At 62.0% G+C, this 14,418-nt stretch overlaps 2 protein-coding genes across 3 annotated transcripts; one reads left to right on the top strand and one right to left on the bottom strand.

Annotated features, from left to right (window-relative positions):
• Positions 1-4,583: 4,583 nt before the first annotated feature.
• LOC121076338 (cholesterol side-chain cleavage enzyme, mitochondrial) lies at positions 4,584-8,303 on the top strand. The gene is made up of 9 exons (XM_040570580.1): positions 4,584-5,077; positions 5,251-5,406; positions 5,569-5,768; positions 6,078-6,281; positions 6,420-6,580; positions 6,652-6,818; positions 7,026-7,104; positions 7,280-7,471; positions 7,938-8,303. The coding sequence occupies exons 1-9, from the start codon at positions 4,803-4,805 to the stop codon at positions 8,058-8,060; spliced, it is 1,557 nt and encodes a 518-aa protein (XP_040426514.1). The 5' UTR covers positions 4,584-4,802; the 3' UTR covers positions 8,061-8,303.
• Positions 8,175-12,584, bottom strand: CCDC33 (coiled-coil domain containing 33). Of its 2 annotated transcripts, XM_040570598.1 has the most exons (9): positions 11,372-12,582; positions 11,223-11,256; positions 9,789-9,984; positions 9,595-9,683; positions 9,349-9,480; positions 9,113-9,176; positions 8,765-8,961; positions 8,576-8,692; positions 8,175-8,343 (listed from the first exon to the last, which is right to left on the bottom strand). In XM_040570598.1, the coding sequence occupies exons 1-9, from the start codon at positions 11,602-11,604 to the stop codon at positions 8,281-8,283; spliced, it is 1,125 nt and encodes a 374-aa protein (XP_040426532.1). In that variant the 5' UTR covers positions 11,605-12,582; the 3' UTR covers positions 8,175-8,280. The 2 variants fall into 2 exon arrangements, with proteins under 2 accessions (XP_040426532.1, XP_040426531.1); XM_040570597.1 differs by having other exon boundaries at positions 8,228-8,692; positions 11,372-12,584.
• Positions 12,585-14,418: the final 1,834 nt, after the last annotated feature.

Raw genomic sequence — 14,418 nt, 5'->3', positions numbered from 1 at the left:
GGAAGCGGAGCCCCAGCCAAACCCGGGGGGCCCTGGGAAGACGTTTAAACGCACAACTCTGCCACAGGCAGCTAAGGGCATTGAGCTAAGCAGCAGGCAGCCCTGCTCCCAGAGCTCCCTCCTCGCCAGGGACTCGGCTTCCTCAGGGAAAGAGGAGCCAGGCTGCAGATCTCAGGGCGCTGCAGGCAGGCAGGGGGGCTGCAGCCACTTCCACCCGCCGGGAGCTGCATGAGGAGCCAGGGGAGGGTGGGAGATCCCTTCCCTTGGGCTCTGAGGCCTCCGAGCAAGACTAAACTGTGAAAAACGGGATGCTCTCCCTGCGCCCGCGCGCACGGGGCGATCCCGCACCTTGTCCGAGCCTTCCCCAGCCCTCTTGACTTCTAAAAACCCCCGGCCTCGGGCTGTGCAAGGCAGGGGCATCGTGTCCAATGCTTCTGCTGCCTCCTGCCCCCTCGGAGACTCTGGGTGGGAAGAGCACTGGGTGGGCTGTGCCCAGCCAAGCCCTGGGGTTTTTTGGCAAGGGGGAGAGATGCCATGAGCATCTCGTGACTATGGACAACAGGCCAGAGCTTCCTACTGCACTACATTTCCACGAAACCTCCCCGAGTCTAGGATAGAGCTTCTTACATCTCTTCTCAAAGCACTTTAACTTTGTGAACTAACAAATATCTATTTATTATCGATGACTCATTGCCATACTTCTATAATTTTGTAATAGAGAAAGTGGGTTCGAGTTAGAGAAAAGAGGAAGAAAAAAAAGAACAGCTACCAAAAAAAACCCTTCAGACCTGTTGACCAAAGTGAGAATGAGATCAGTGAAATAAAGAGTGGAAAAAAGCGTGTAGGTGCCGTGCTTCTTGCTGGGAACCAAGGGGTGCTCGGTGCTGGGGTCCCCCCGTCCCCACACTGCTTCCCACTGGGGGTTCATGTGGAGAGCATCCTCTCAAAGGCACTTTGAACCCTCTAGATTTCCTGTTGATATTTTGTGTGCTGCTTTTTGCGGCCCTTCCTGTTCCTATGGGTCAGACCTTGTGTTTTCCAGCCGCTGCCCTTCCCTCCCCTCCGGCAGGGTGTTCGCTCCCCCTGTGAACGCTCCGCTCCTCTCCAGCTTTCGCATTTGCACGGGGGAATCGCAGGCACGAGAAGGAAGCGGGCGCTGAGCTCTCCCCGCGGGGGCTGCAAGGATAAAAATACCGGGTGCTCGTGGGCGCCGAGCTGTGCCGCTGCCTTCAGCTGGCGGCTGGGGCGGGAGCGCCTCGCTTTGACTTGGAAATTTCACTTTTCCTGGTCAAAGAGCCGCAGCCCTCTTCTTTCGGGGCTTCCAAGGGTCACAGAATTATTTTAGAGCCGTGCCTGGCCGCGTTCCCTCATGCTACTCTTGGTGCTCAGCCCCGAGCCCCTTCCTGCAGGTGGCAGTGGAAAACATTTGGGAATTATCTGGGTTTGCGGGAGCTCCTCTTGTGCCTCTCTCCCTGGCTGCTTTGAGTTGTAAATCAGGGGGAGATTCAGCTGCTGAGACCCAGCTGGGTTTGGCAGCTGAACGTGAAAGACTCCCCTGCCCTATTTCTTCCTGAGCGTGGGGTTTGGCAGCAAACTTGGCGGCAGCACCATATGTGGCGCCTTGACGTAGAGACGGAGAAAGGAGCCTGAGAGGCGGCGTTTTCAGCCGGAGCTAAAACGAGAAGTGTGAAGGCAGAAGGAGATGGCCGAGAACGGGGACGCGGGGCTGTGATAACGCAGCTCGGGCTCTCTGGGCTCCACCATCCTGTCCCTTCCCCATGTTAATGGGACAAAAGAGAGCCACGTTTGTTATTTTTACTTATAATATAGCGTAGAGTGTTTTTATTCTTAGCCGTTTCCCCCCCCAACCGCCGGCTGTTTCCGACGGGTACAATGAGCTGAAAAACCACGGGGCTGCTGAGAAAACACACGTGCGTGGTCACAGCGGCCTTCGGGGCTGCTGGAGGGAAAAGGCAGGCATGGAAAGGGGAAAAACCAAGACCTCGGCACCTCGCCCCGACAATGGCTCCATTGTTCCAGCGGCTATTTTTGGGGAGGCTTCTTTGAATGCGGGTGGGTGTGCGCAGGAAGGCCAGGTACGGCGCGGGCTCTGCGGCTCCCCACTGGCTTCCTCTCGGGCTGGAAAAGGAGGGGATGAATTCAACGAGTGTGTGCTGTGAGCCTGGAACAAAAGGGTTGTAGGGTTTTGTCTTGCCTGGGCTGTGTGGGACTGCCGGAGGGAGCCGGCGCCTGTTGCGGCGTCGGCATCCGGAGGCTGCGGGGATTATTTGTGCTGCCGACCTTGCGTGCAGCCTTGGAGGCTGCTCTGCACGGAGGGCTTGCTGGAGAGGACAATAGACCCAGGAAATCCTGCAGACGCAAGGATTTGGGAGAAACCCTCCCATTTCTGCCCCTGACCGCTCACCTTGTGCGTGCGTGCGGCTGGGAGCGCACGGTGACCCGCGGGGTCTGCACCTGGAGCGTCCCCTTCGCAGCCGAAAGCTTTCTCTTTCTAAACAAAGTGGGCTGAAAATCACCTCCTCCAGCCCCAAATTGAAGCGTTGGGGTTTTCTGGGCAGGAGTTTTGCTGGTAAAACTTTCCCAACCGCTAAGCAAAGCTGAAATGAATGGATTTGTCACAGTCTCTGCTCGGGGGAAGACCGCACAGAGAAATTACTGCAGGAAGCAAAAAACCCCTGGAAAACACATGAGAAATGCGGTCCCCATCCCCACACGTGGATGTGGGCTGTGAGTTTGGTGTAGGGAAGCAATTTAGCTGGCCATACACCTTTCCTGTGATAAATCATGGCATTCCCAGCACTGGGCACTCTGGACTTACAGGCAGTGATGGGGATTTTCCAGGCAGGCCAGGCTTCCTGGGCTGTGTGGGGGCGAGGGAGGTTTTTGCCCCCCTAAACCCAAAACCCAGGGGGTTTTTCAGCACCTCCTGCTGCTCAAGGTGTGATTTCGGGCAGTGGGCGCAAAGGGCTGGCTGTCACCTAGCTTGGGAGGGGACGGGGCGAGGAAAGCCCCACAGGAGGAAAAGTGACAGTGTGACACCCACGCTGGGCTGAACGCAGCCCCCGGGGGTGGCACGAGGACAAAACCCCACCGGAGGCACCCTCCTTGCCGTGGGGGGAGGCACCAAAGAGCGGGGCCCCATGACGCTCAGCAGCCCCGTGAGCAAACGTGGTCACAGCCACGTCCCCGCTTTTTCCGAGCACCTCTCCGAACCCATTTCCTGCCCCCCATTTGGTTGGGGACCCCCAACCGCAGCAGTTCCTGCACCCGGAAACCCCAACCATTTATATATATATATATATGTTTTTTTTGTTTTTGTTTTTTTTTTCCAGGAGTTTCATCTCCAGCAGCACTTGGGGATGAACTCCCTGAAAGAGGTGCCCTCAAATTTGGGAGATGTGCCGGAGAAGGGCAGGACCCCACTGGGGAACGTGACCCCTTGGGGACATGGGGACCACCTTGGAGCTCCTGCCAGGGGTCCTCCAGCACAACAGAGTCAAATTGACCAAATTCTCCCAAATGGCCTTTTTTTGGAGGACGAGGAGCGGGGACACGCGGGTTGGTGGCAGTAGATGGGGCAGGCGCGCCCCCAGGTGCCCGTCGCGGGGCTCGCAGCCGGCTCAGCCTCGGATGCTCCCCGGGAAAGTCAGCTTTGCTCCCCGAATAATACAAAAAGGGTTGCTCCTCGAAGAAAAAAAGTATTAAAATTAAACTAAAGGCTTTCTACTAAAAATAAAGGGGTTTTTCTCCCACGGTGCCCGGAGAACCCCCACTCTGGGGTTCCCCGGGGGGCTGCGGCACTGTTAAATCCAGCTTGGAGGGGCTGGAGCTCATGCCGTGGGCAGCTTTGGTTGAAACCTCGGGAACTTTCTCACGTCAGGAATTTCTGTAATTGCACAGGGCTTTAGGGCTTGGCCATGCCCTCACTGTGAATCCTGGATTCCCGAGGGGGCCGTGGAGCGGTGCTGCTGCCCATGCGAGCAGCTGAAGGCTGCCGGAGGCTTTCCCTCGTGCTGCCCACAAGCTGCCTGCCTGCTCCCAGCCCTGGTCACCTCCAGCACCCCAAGGACCCCCATCAGGGTCCTCCCTTTGAGCTTCCCCCAGGGACACCTCAAGGGGATGCCCCTGATTGTGCCCTCCAAGCTCCAGCAGCACCTACAGCAATTTTATCCTTTATTTTGCAGGGGAAACCAAACCAAACCAAACCAACCAACACTTTGATGCTGGGGGAGCTCGCTTTAATTTTGGAATAGCTTGCAGTAGGGTTGCACAGGCCACCAGCCAGCATTCCCCGCGTCGCTCTCGGGAGCTTTGCAGCACCTCCAGTGAAGGGAATGAAGACACGGACTCCAAGATAGTTGAGAAATAGAGACCCCTTATTGTTCCAATACCAGATATTATATAGCTTTTCTGAGCCCGCTACACACGCTGCATGCGGCTGGCAAACATAGTTACAGACTTCTGATTGGCACATTGCTTTTGATCACGCAGCCCTCTATATGCCCATCCGAGCCTAGCAACTTCTTCTTAACCCTTAGTGCACCGCCGTATCAATCAGCTCCAGTTTATCACCGAACGGGTCACCCAAACTCCAGTAGCTCTTGGGGCAGGACTGTGCTCCCCAGGTGCTGCCCCCAAAGCAAGCCCCCACCGTCCCAGCCCTTTTGGGGCATCTCGCCAGCACCCGGCCCCGTGACGCAGCAGGAGGCGTCTCCTCGCCTTGAGCCTCGGCTGGGTGGGATAAGAGCGAGGTCACCCTCGCTGCCCGCTCGCCCGCTCCCATGCTCGCCCGGGCTGCGCCCAAACCGGGCGGCTTGCGGCCCCGCAGCCATGCCGGGGGCTGCCGCCGGGCTGGGGGGGTCCCTGTCCCTGGGGGAGTCCCCATCCCATCGCACGGCCCCCCAGCCCCGGCCCTGGCGGCTCGTCCCTTCGAGCAGGTGCCGGGTGAGCGGCGGGGCGGCTGGGTCAACCTCTACCGCTTCTGGCAGGAGGGCGGCTTGCACAACGTGCACAACATCATGGCCCGCAAGTTCCAGCGCTTCGGGCCCATCTACAGGTGAGGATCCCGCCCCGATCCCGCTGCTTTGGGCCGGGACAGGAGGGTGCTAACGGGGCACGTTCGCCCCGACGCCACGGGGATGGGCAGGAGCGGGGCGTTCACCCGGGGAAGGGCTTTGGGTGGTTTTAGGGCGAAACCCCATTGTCTCCTTACCCCCCCTGTGGTGGCAGGGAGAAGCTGGGTGTCTACGAGAGCATCAACATCATCAGCCCCCGGGACGCGGCCACGCTCTTCAGGTCGGAGGGGATGTTGCCCGAGCGCTTCAGCGTGCCCCCCTGGGTGGCTTACCGCGACTACCGCAACAAGCCCTACGGCGTACTCCTCAAGTGAGTCCCCAAGAAACATGCCCCGTGGCCCCACTGCCCCCCGAGCCATCCCTGGAGCTCGGGGCAGTGGGGATCTGCCGCAGCAGGAGGGTGCTGGGGTTGTGGGATGGGGGCTCCCCCCCGGCCCTGTGCCGCTTGTGACCCCGCCGCCGTGTCCCGCAGGAAGGGGGAGGCTTGGCGCTCGGATCGCCTGACCCTGAACAAGGAGGTGCTGTCGCCGCAGGTGGTGGAGGGCTTCGTGCCCCTGCTGAGCGAGGTGGGCGAAGACTTCATCCGGCGGGCACGGGCACAGGTCCAGAAGAGCGGCCGGGAGCGCTGGACGGCCGACTTCAGCCACGAGCTCTTCCGCTTTGCTCTGGAGTGTGAGCCCCCCCCAGATCTCTCCCAAACGCACGTGGGACGGGTGGTACAACGTGTCCTGCCCAGCTGCATCCTCAGAGCACTTCTTCCCCAAAGACGTACATTTTTAGGGCTGTCCTCTCTCCCACTCGGCAGCAAACCACCCGGCAGCTGCTGGCAAAGCAGCGTTTTATCAGCACCCACACTGCCAGGAGGCCGGGCCGGGCCCCATAGCCACGGAGAGGCTGCGTTTGGCCACGGTGGAGGGTGGAGGGGCTGCGTTTGGGTCCCCCCCCCCGTGCTGGGTGGGCTCACGGGTGCCGTGCTTGCAGCTGTGTGCCATGTGCTGTACGGGGAGCGGCTGGGGCTGCTGCAGGACTTTGTGGACCCCGAGGCGCAGCGCTTCATCGACGCCGTGACGCTGATGTTCCACACCACCTCACCCATGCTCTACCTGCCGCCCGCCCTGCTCCGCGGCCTCAACGCCAGGACGTGGCAGGACCACGTCCACGCCTGGGATGCCATCTTCACCCAGGGTGAGCTCTCCTCCTCCCCGGCAGCTCCCAAAGCCACCAGCACGGGGCAGTGATGTCCTCAGGTGCCACCTCTGATGCCCTGGTGGTGGCACCGGGACCACTCCGCACCACCCAGCACCATGCCCCTATTTGCCCCAGCTGACAAATGCATCCAAAACGTCTACCGGGACCTGCGGCTGCAGCGCAAGAGCAGCAGGGAGTACGCGGGCATCCTCTCCAGCCTCCTGCTGCAGGACAAGCTGCCCCTGGATGACATCAAGGCCAGCGTCACCGAGATGATGGCGGGCGGCGTGGACACGGTCAGGGGCAGGGCGCAGGGTGGCGGGGACGGGGCGGCAGTGGCGCTGAGCCCCGCTGTGCCCTGCTGCAGACCTCGGTGACGCTGCAGTGGGCCATGTTCGAGCTGGCGCGGTCCCCGGGCACCCAGGAGCAGCTGCGGGCGGAGGTGCTGGCCGCCAAGCACAAGGTGGCGGGGGACAGGGTGAAGATGCTGAAGACCACCCCGCTGCTCAAGGCGGCCATCAAGGAGACGCTCAGGTAGCCAGGGGGCAGCCACTGCCTCTCCAAGCGCCGCGGGGCACGGGGATGCAGCCAGCCCCTTCTCCTCCCCAAATCTCGGGGGGAAGCCGATGTCATGCTGGCGGGACAGGCATCCCGTAGGGCAGCCCCCTGGGGTGCTATGCACAGAGGAGGAAGGAAGCTGTCCCCAAAAGCAGGTTTTCCCCCCCTTTTCCTGTCCTGCAGGCTGCACCCCGTGGCGGTGACGCTGCAGCGGTACACGGTGCAGGAGGTTGTCCTGCAGGACTACCGCATCCCCCCCAAGGTGAGCCCCAGGCCACAGGGTGGGAAGGGGAACGGGACCGAAATGGGGCTTTCCTCCCCCCCATCTGCTTGTCCCCGAGCTCCGAGCACAGCTGGGAGCCCGCTGTGGGGTGCAGAAGGGGGACAGGGTTGGGTTTAGCGTGGGCAGCTCCCCATAGGGCTGATCCTTCCCCCAGACACTGGTGCAGGTCGGTCTCTACGCCATGGGCCGGGACCCCGAGGTCTTCCCCAAGCCGGAGCAGTTCAGCCCCGAGCGCTGGCTGCTGCCGGGCTCCAAGCACTTCAAGGGGCTGAGCTTCGGGTTCGGGCCGCGGCAGTGCCTGGGGCGCCGCATCGCTGAGCTGGAGATGCAGCTCTTCCTCATGCACGTGAGCCTCGGGGCTTGGGGGTGGTTTCGGAGGGTGTAGAATCATAAAATCTATGTTGGGAAAAACCTTTCCATCTAGGCTGGAAAAATCTTTCCATCTAGGTTGGAAAAGGCCTTCAAGATGCCCCAAAAATCACCAAGTCCAACCATTAACATGACCTAATAAGTCCCATCACTAAACCTTGTCCCTTAGTGCCACAACCCCATCCCTTAGTGCCACAACCCCATCCCTTAGTGCCTCAACCCCCATCCCTTAGTGCCCCAACCCTGCCCCTTAGTGCCAAACCACGTCCCTCAGTGCCCCAACCCCATCCCTTAGTGCCAAACCCCGTCCCTTAGTGCCCCAACCCTGCCCCTTAGTGCCCCAACCCTGCCCCTTAGTTTTTCCCTGTAAGGGGCCGGGGAGGATGCTCTGGGCATTCCCATCCCCGTCGCCTCCCTCCTTCTCTTCCTTCCTCCCACCCCAGATCCTGGAGAACTTCAAGATCGAGACCAAGCGGGCGGTGGAAGTTGGGACCAAGTTTGACCTCATCCTCCTCCCCGACAAACCCATCTACCTGACGCTCCGGCCCCTGCAGCGCCCGGCGTGAGCGGGACACCTGGTGGCCCCCCTCCAGTCCCAGCCTGGGGACACCTCCAGCACCTCCAGCCCTGGCTCCAGCCCCACAGGACAAGGGGGGAAAGCTGCCCCCCTCCCCATTTTGCTTCGCCTCTGTTTTGCTCTGTAATTTCTAAAAGCAGCAGATCTTTGCCGTGAGCATGAATTTTGCATCTCGGAGTGTCTCCGGTGTCCTGCCCCCTGAAGACCCCCTAGGGCAGGGGGTCCAGGATCCGGGGTCTCCTCAGGGAGAAGGTGGAGCCTGGGGGTTGTTTCTGGTGGGAGATGCGAACACGTCTCGGGGGTCTGCCACCCCCGTGGGGTGCTTTAGGGAGAGGTGTGCAGCCGTGACGGGGAGGGCAGTGATACGGGGATGCCAGTGACCCTTGGGGGCCACACTCCCACCTCCCTCCTGCCCCCAGTCCTGCAAGGAAACCGAGACATCCCCCCTGGTGTGGGGCTGGGCGGTGAGCCCCATGGGTGCCCCCGTGTCCCCAGGGTGCTCACCGAGGTGGGGACGGGGGGAGAGTGGGGGGCCAAGCCCCCAAAGCTGTGCTCCTGCTCCAGCAGCCGTGTGCCCAGCTCCTGCTTCTCCCGTCCCCACCTCCTCGCCGCCTCCTCCAGCTGCGATGGACCGAAATTAGGCTGCTGCCCGCTTATCCCCTCCAAATCAGGGGGTGCTGGGGTGATGCCCACCTGCCTCTCCATCACACGCCCGCGGGCTTGTGCCTCCTCCAGCCTGGCCAGCAGCGACAGCTTCTCCGCGCCACCGAAGATGTCCCGCGTGCCATGGGAGGCACGTGGGGCAATGGGGGGCGATGGGGGGCGCGGGGGCCTCGCCAGCTCCTCCCGCAGCCTGTGGTTCTCGGCCAGCAGCAGGGCGTGCAGGTCCCCTGCGTGGGGACAGGGGGTGAGGGGGACCCCCTGGGACATGCCCTCCATCCCCCGTGCAAGAGGATGGGCGCCAGAGGGCTCTGGCCCCGTGGTTCCTATGGGGTGGAAGCAGCAGCAGGGAGTGGCCACCCCAACCCCGCTCACACCTACCTGTTGGTTTCTCAGTGCTCATGGAGAGCCTGTCCTGCAGCACCCGCTCCATCACCTCGATCACCTGCGGGAGCAGCACGGATGTCCCCATGTCCCCAGGGCAGGGGACAGCTCGTGGTGGGGTGGTGGTGGCCCTCACATCCCCTCTGTTGCCATCAGTTTGGCATCAGGTGGCTCTGAAGAGCCAAGAGGGGCTGGGCCTGCCTGTCCTTGCCCCCCAGCCCACCCCGACTCACCTTCTCCTGCTGCCTCACCATCTCCTCCAGGCCCTTTGTCCTGGCCACCTGCTCCTGGCACCTCCTGAGGGCGGCTTGCTGCTGCCGGTGCACTCGCTGGAGCAGCACCAGCTCCTTCTCCCGGTCATTCTTCTGGGGGGGAAGGAAGGGAAAAAAACCCCGAGGGCCTCCGCGCCATGCTTGGGGTGGTGGGGACCAATGCCCCCACCCCATCGCCATCCCACCCGTGCCCACAAGTGCCGGTACCCGGATCAGCTCGTTCTGCAGCCGCTGCACGCGGTCCTTCAGCCGCCGCATCTCCATCGTGCCCGACACCAGCTCGCCCTTCAGGGTGGCTGCCAGAGCCCCACGCCACATCCTCAGCTTGCGGGACGCGGCTGGGGGACAGCGGGGTCCCCCGCAGAGGGGTGTCCCCTTTTCCGCCCTCCCTGACCACGCACCCAGGCGGTCCAGGACCTCCTCCCTGGTCATCACGTCCATGTCCACGTCGGCGAGCAGAGCGCCGCCCGGCTCCTCGCGCCCGGCCAGCCTGCGCCGCAGGTGCCCGTTCTCCACCTCCAGGCTGGTGACGTGCCGGCGCAGGGACAGGAGGTCGCCCGCCATCCGCTTCAGCGCCAGGCGGTACCTGCTCACCTCCTGCCAGCCCGGAGCAGAGCCGGTGGCACCCCAGCACCAGCGGCACCCCACCACCGGCACGGGCTTCCCCTGGCACCCAGCCCCACGGAGCTGAGCTGAGGAGGTTTGTCCTGAGGGCCAGAGCCACCTCGGAGGGGCTCAGAAACATCCAGTCTTTCCCCTCTTGTAACCAACCATCCATCTAGCCATCCTTCTCTTCACCCATCCATCCATCCATCCATTCATCCCTCCATCCCTCTCTTCTCCCTCCTTCCATCCCTCCCTCCTCCCACCCTTTCCTTCCCCATCTCTCCACCTCTCCCTTCTCCACACTTCCCTTCCCCAACTCCCCCCCCCCCAGCCCCCTGCAGGCCCTCCTGCAGCCCCCACCTCGTCTCCCCTCCTCCTCCTGCCACCCCCAGGGGGGGAAAGCGACTCCCCAACACCCCTGGGGTGTGGCAGTGCCAGAGCTGGGCTTAACCTCCGGGGGGGACACGGCCCCATCCGTGGGGGACACACTACCACCAGGGTTTATTTTAATGGACGGAGGTGCCTCGGTTTCCCCATGGAGAGGGGGAACTGGATCCAGAGCAGGGTTTTCCCCTTCCCCCTCCCTGGCTTCTTCCCGCGAGGACAAGGACGAGGACGAGGACGATGCGGCCGCGGCGGTGGGGGCAAGGGCACCCGCACAGCCCTGTTGCGGGGGGGGGGACCCTCCCAAGGTCGGTGCTGCCTCTGGATGGACAGACAGCCGGGCACGGCTTCGGCCGGCTGGCCCAGAGCTGCTGAGCACCCCGAGCATTTCAGTCCTTCCAGCCTCAGCCCTGCCCGGTGTTTGCACATCCTTGAAACAGGGGGAGGAACGGGGGGAGGAATATTTGATACGGGTGGATGCGAAGGGTTTTGGTGTGTGTGGTTTTGCTTTTTTTTTTTGTTTGGGGGGGGGACGGACACAGGACATATGGCCATGTGATGCTGGTGGGTGCCGAAAGGGAGATAATTCATGGAGGGTTTGTATCTCTGGAGGCAGAGAGGGCAGCTGAGCCTCCTGAATCCCTGCCAGAGCCCAGCCTTGGGGCCGGCCTTCGGGGAGGTCCAGCAGCACCGCGTGGCCTTGGGGGGGGGATGGATGCTGCCGGGGGGAGGAGGAGGAGGGAGAGGAGCGGCTCCACGCTTTGCTTGCAGCAGATCTGGGGGGAACCCCCCCCCCCCCAAGGTTCGTGTCCCCTCGGCGCCACCGCTGCCCACAGCGCACGCACCTGCTGCTGGAGGTCCCTGGGGATGTCCTGGGACCTGCGGGGCAGAGAGCAGAGGGACCCCCTTGGGTGGCGTGGGGAGAAAGGGAGCAAGGAGGAGACCGCCCCGGGGGACACCTGTGGAAACGGGGGTGTCCCCGAGCCCCCCGTACCTCTGCGGCATCCCGGGCAGGACGCTGTCAGCCGGCGGCAGGGCCACGGCGTCCCGGCGGGGCTGTGAGGGGACACCAGAGCCAGAGGTCGGCGGCTGCACCACAGAGGAGCCACGCACGTGTGGCAACAAAGGCAGGGGTGGCGGCGACCCTGGCCGGGTGCTGTCCTCATCCCGGGGACCTGGGGGTGCCCCCGAGGGGCTCGAAGCAGCCGGAGCGGAGCCCTGCAGCATCCTCTGCTGTCACCACAACACAAGCCTGCTCTTAGCAACCCGGGCTGGGCTCCCTCCCACTGCTGGGCAGCAGAAATCAAGGTTTTTGTCCTCAAAACCTCTGGCTCTGCTGCTGCCCGAGCAGGGCAGAGCTGCCCCGTCCCCCTGACAGCCCCCCCCAAAGCCACCAAAGTCCTTGTCTGCAGCCCGCCCCTGCCTTATCTCCCGCTCCCAGGCAGTCTGGTGGCAGGTCCTGCAGCAGCTCCTCGCTGGTGGCACCTCATTTCCATGCCTTGGATCTTGGCTCGTGGCTTTCAAACACTCCATTAACTTCTGAGCCCCCGCGGCCGCTCAGATCTGCAGGCTGGGGGACGCCAGCTCGGAGCTGGTGCGGAGCAGAGGTGCCCAAAGCCTCTGGGAAATGCCCTGCTCCCACCCCGCTTTCATCCCCGGGGAGGGTGTGAAGCCGTGCTCCCCACCTCACCCCCTCTTTTGGGGTCCCCACACATCGTCCCCAGCTGTGGGGACATCCAGCGAGGGGCTCGAGCACCCCACCCGCTGTGCCTCCCGCGCCCACGTCCCCCCCGGTCGCTGTTAGGGAACAAAGAGCCCGGTGTCGGTCGATGGAGATCCCCAGCTCTCATCCCGGGATATGAATTTTTCATCACGGAACCGGTAGGAAGCACGCAATTATCCTCTCCATCAATAATGCACGGGGACCCAGCCCCAGCCTCCTGCCTCGGAGCACCTCCCCGCCCTGCCAACACCCATTTGCCCCTATTTTTGCCCCAAAAGCCTCTGCTTGTCCCAGCACCACCCCAGCGATGGGGACAGGGGTGCAGCAGGGAAGGGGCTGCCCAAAATGCTCCCCAAAATGAAGCTGGGACCTCTGGGAAGGGCAGAGTTAAGGGTATTTGCACTCCCCTTCCCCTAAACCCGCTTTCGAACATCTCTACATACATCCCTCCTTCCTGCAGGGCTCCGGGATGAAAGGCTGCGCATCCACATCTGAAACCGCAGCAGCTTTGAAACTCCTGCTGATTTTTATTTTATTTTTTTTATTATTTTTTTATTTTTTTCCCCGTCATTTACAATCCTCTGAAGCTTTCCCTGCCTGGCGAGCCGTTCCACACACGGCTCCGCAGCCTTTCATCCGCCCCAACGAGACGCCCCCCCCTCCTTCCCCTATTTGCTTAGGCCAAGTTTTGTGATTTTTTTCTTTTTTTTTCTCTCCCTTTTTTTTATTTACTTAACAAATTGCTAGGAGACACTTTGATGTCTCTCATCTGCTGGCATCGATTCAGCCGATCGCATCCGTCGCTCCTTCTCCCCCGTGCCCGGGGGGGGCTGCAGGCTGAGGATGCTCCGACTCGTGCCGTTGTGAGCACCGAGGTGTTTGAGGCCCTGGCAGCAGCCTCCCACCCCCCACCCCAATAAATACATCCCTGGACAAGTGCTAAGCCCCATTCCGTCATTGTCCCGACGATGGGATAAGCGCAGATTTGCTTATCAGAGCAAAATTGCTGCGGCGGCTTAGGAAGATCAGAGGGGGAAAAATCCCCCATTTCCCTTCTTTTTGGTGTCGGAAGCTCCTGAAGCCTCCAGGAGGGGGTCGCTGCCTGCCCCTGCGCTCGGAGCCGTGCCTCAGTTTCCCCACTGCGAGGGACAGGTCGCTCTGGGATGTGTGTGGGTGACTTTTTGTGGCTGCATCTGATTAAACCCGGGCTGACCTCCCTTCCCACGCACCGGGCTGGGGGGTGGGGGTGGGAATCGGGCAGAGCATCGCTATTCAATTTGGGAGTTAATTGGATTGTATCGGAGGGCGTTTAATCTGAGCTGAGCCCCATTTAACAGAGACGTCGGCTCCACGCTCCCGCCTGCTCCGGCCAGATAAGGCTGGGGGGAGCAGCGAGCCCCCCCCCCTCCTGCCCATGAGCGGCTGTGCTTCCATCCCCCCCCAAAATAAAGAAATCCCCGGCCAGGAGGAGCGCGGAGGCTCCCCCAGCAGCTGGGGGTGGAAGGAGGCGCACACTTTGCAAGTGCCTCCAAAGCTTTTGTGCCCCCCGGGCTTCCCAAAGCCGGTGCCTGAGGGACAAACCCCAAACCCCAAACTCAAACCCCAACCCCAAAGCCGAGGCTCCCCGTCCCTTTCGGCCGGGCGTTGCAAGGCCCTGCCCTCAGCCTCGCTGCAGCCATTTGTTTCAACGTTTGCTCGCCCATCGACTGCATTTGCCGACAGAACTCAGCAGGGAGCATCAATCCATCAACACCCCCAGCCCGGAGCCGTTCTGTTGTTTATTTATTTATTTATTTTTATTATTATTATTTTCCCCGGTTCTCTGCCGTTTACAGAGAGGCCGCTGGGTGGCACTCGGGGTGCGGCTGCACAAGGAGGAGCTGGGGGGGCCAGGGCAGCATCAAGTCCTCCCCCCTTGCAGCATCCTCACCCCTTGCAGTATCCTCCTTCTTTTTAGCATCCTCCCCCCTCGCAGCATCCTCCCCCCTCGCAGCATCCTCACCCCTCGCAGCATCCTCACCCCTCGCAGCATCCTCACCCCTTGCAGCATCCTCACCCCTTGCAGCACCCTTCTCCCCTGCAGCACCCTTTCCTCTTGCAGCACCCTGAGCCCTCTCAGCACCCTGACCCCTCTCAGCACCGTCTCCCCTCTCAGCACCCGCCCCTTTGTGGGCACCAGCCCCCCGGAGGGGCCGCAGAAAGGTCTGCAGAAATCGCGGAGCTACGGGGGGCAGGAGGGCAGAAAGCAAGCCTGGCCAACTAAGCAAATGTTGGTAGAGGTTGGAGAAAACTCCCCCTAATCGTTAAGTGCTGCCCGT

Source organism: Cygnus olor, chromosome 11, assembly GCF_009769625.2.
Source record: "Cygnus olor isolate bCygOlo1 chromosome 11, bCygOlo1.pri.v2, whole genome shotgun sequence".
In the NCBI taxonomy this organism is placed as follows: Eukaryota; Metazoa; Chordata; class Aves; order Anseriformes; family Anatidae; genus Cygnus; species Cygnus olor.
This window is presented reverse-complemented; position numbering and strand designations above follow the sequence as displayed.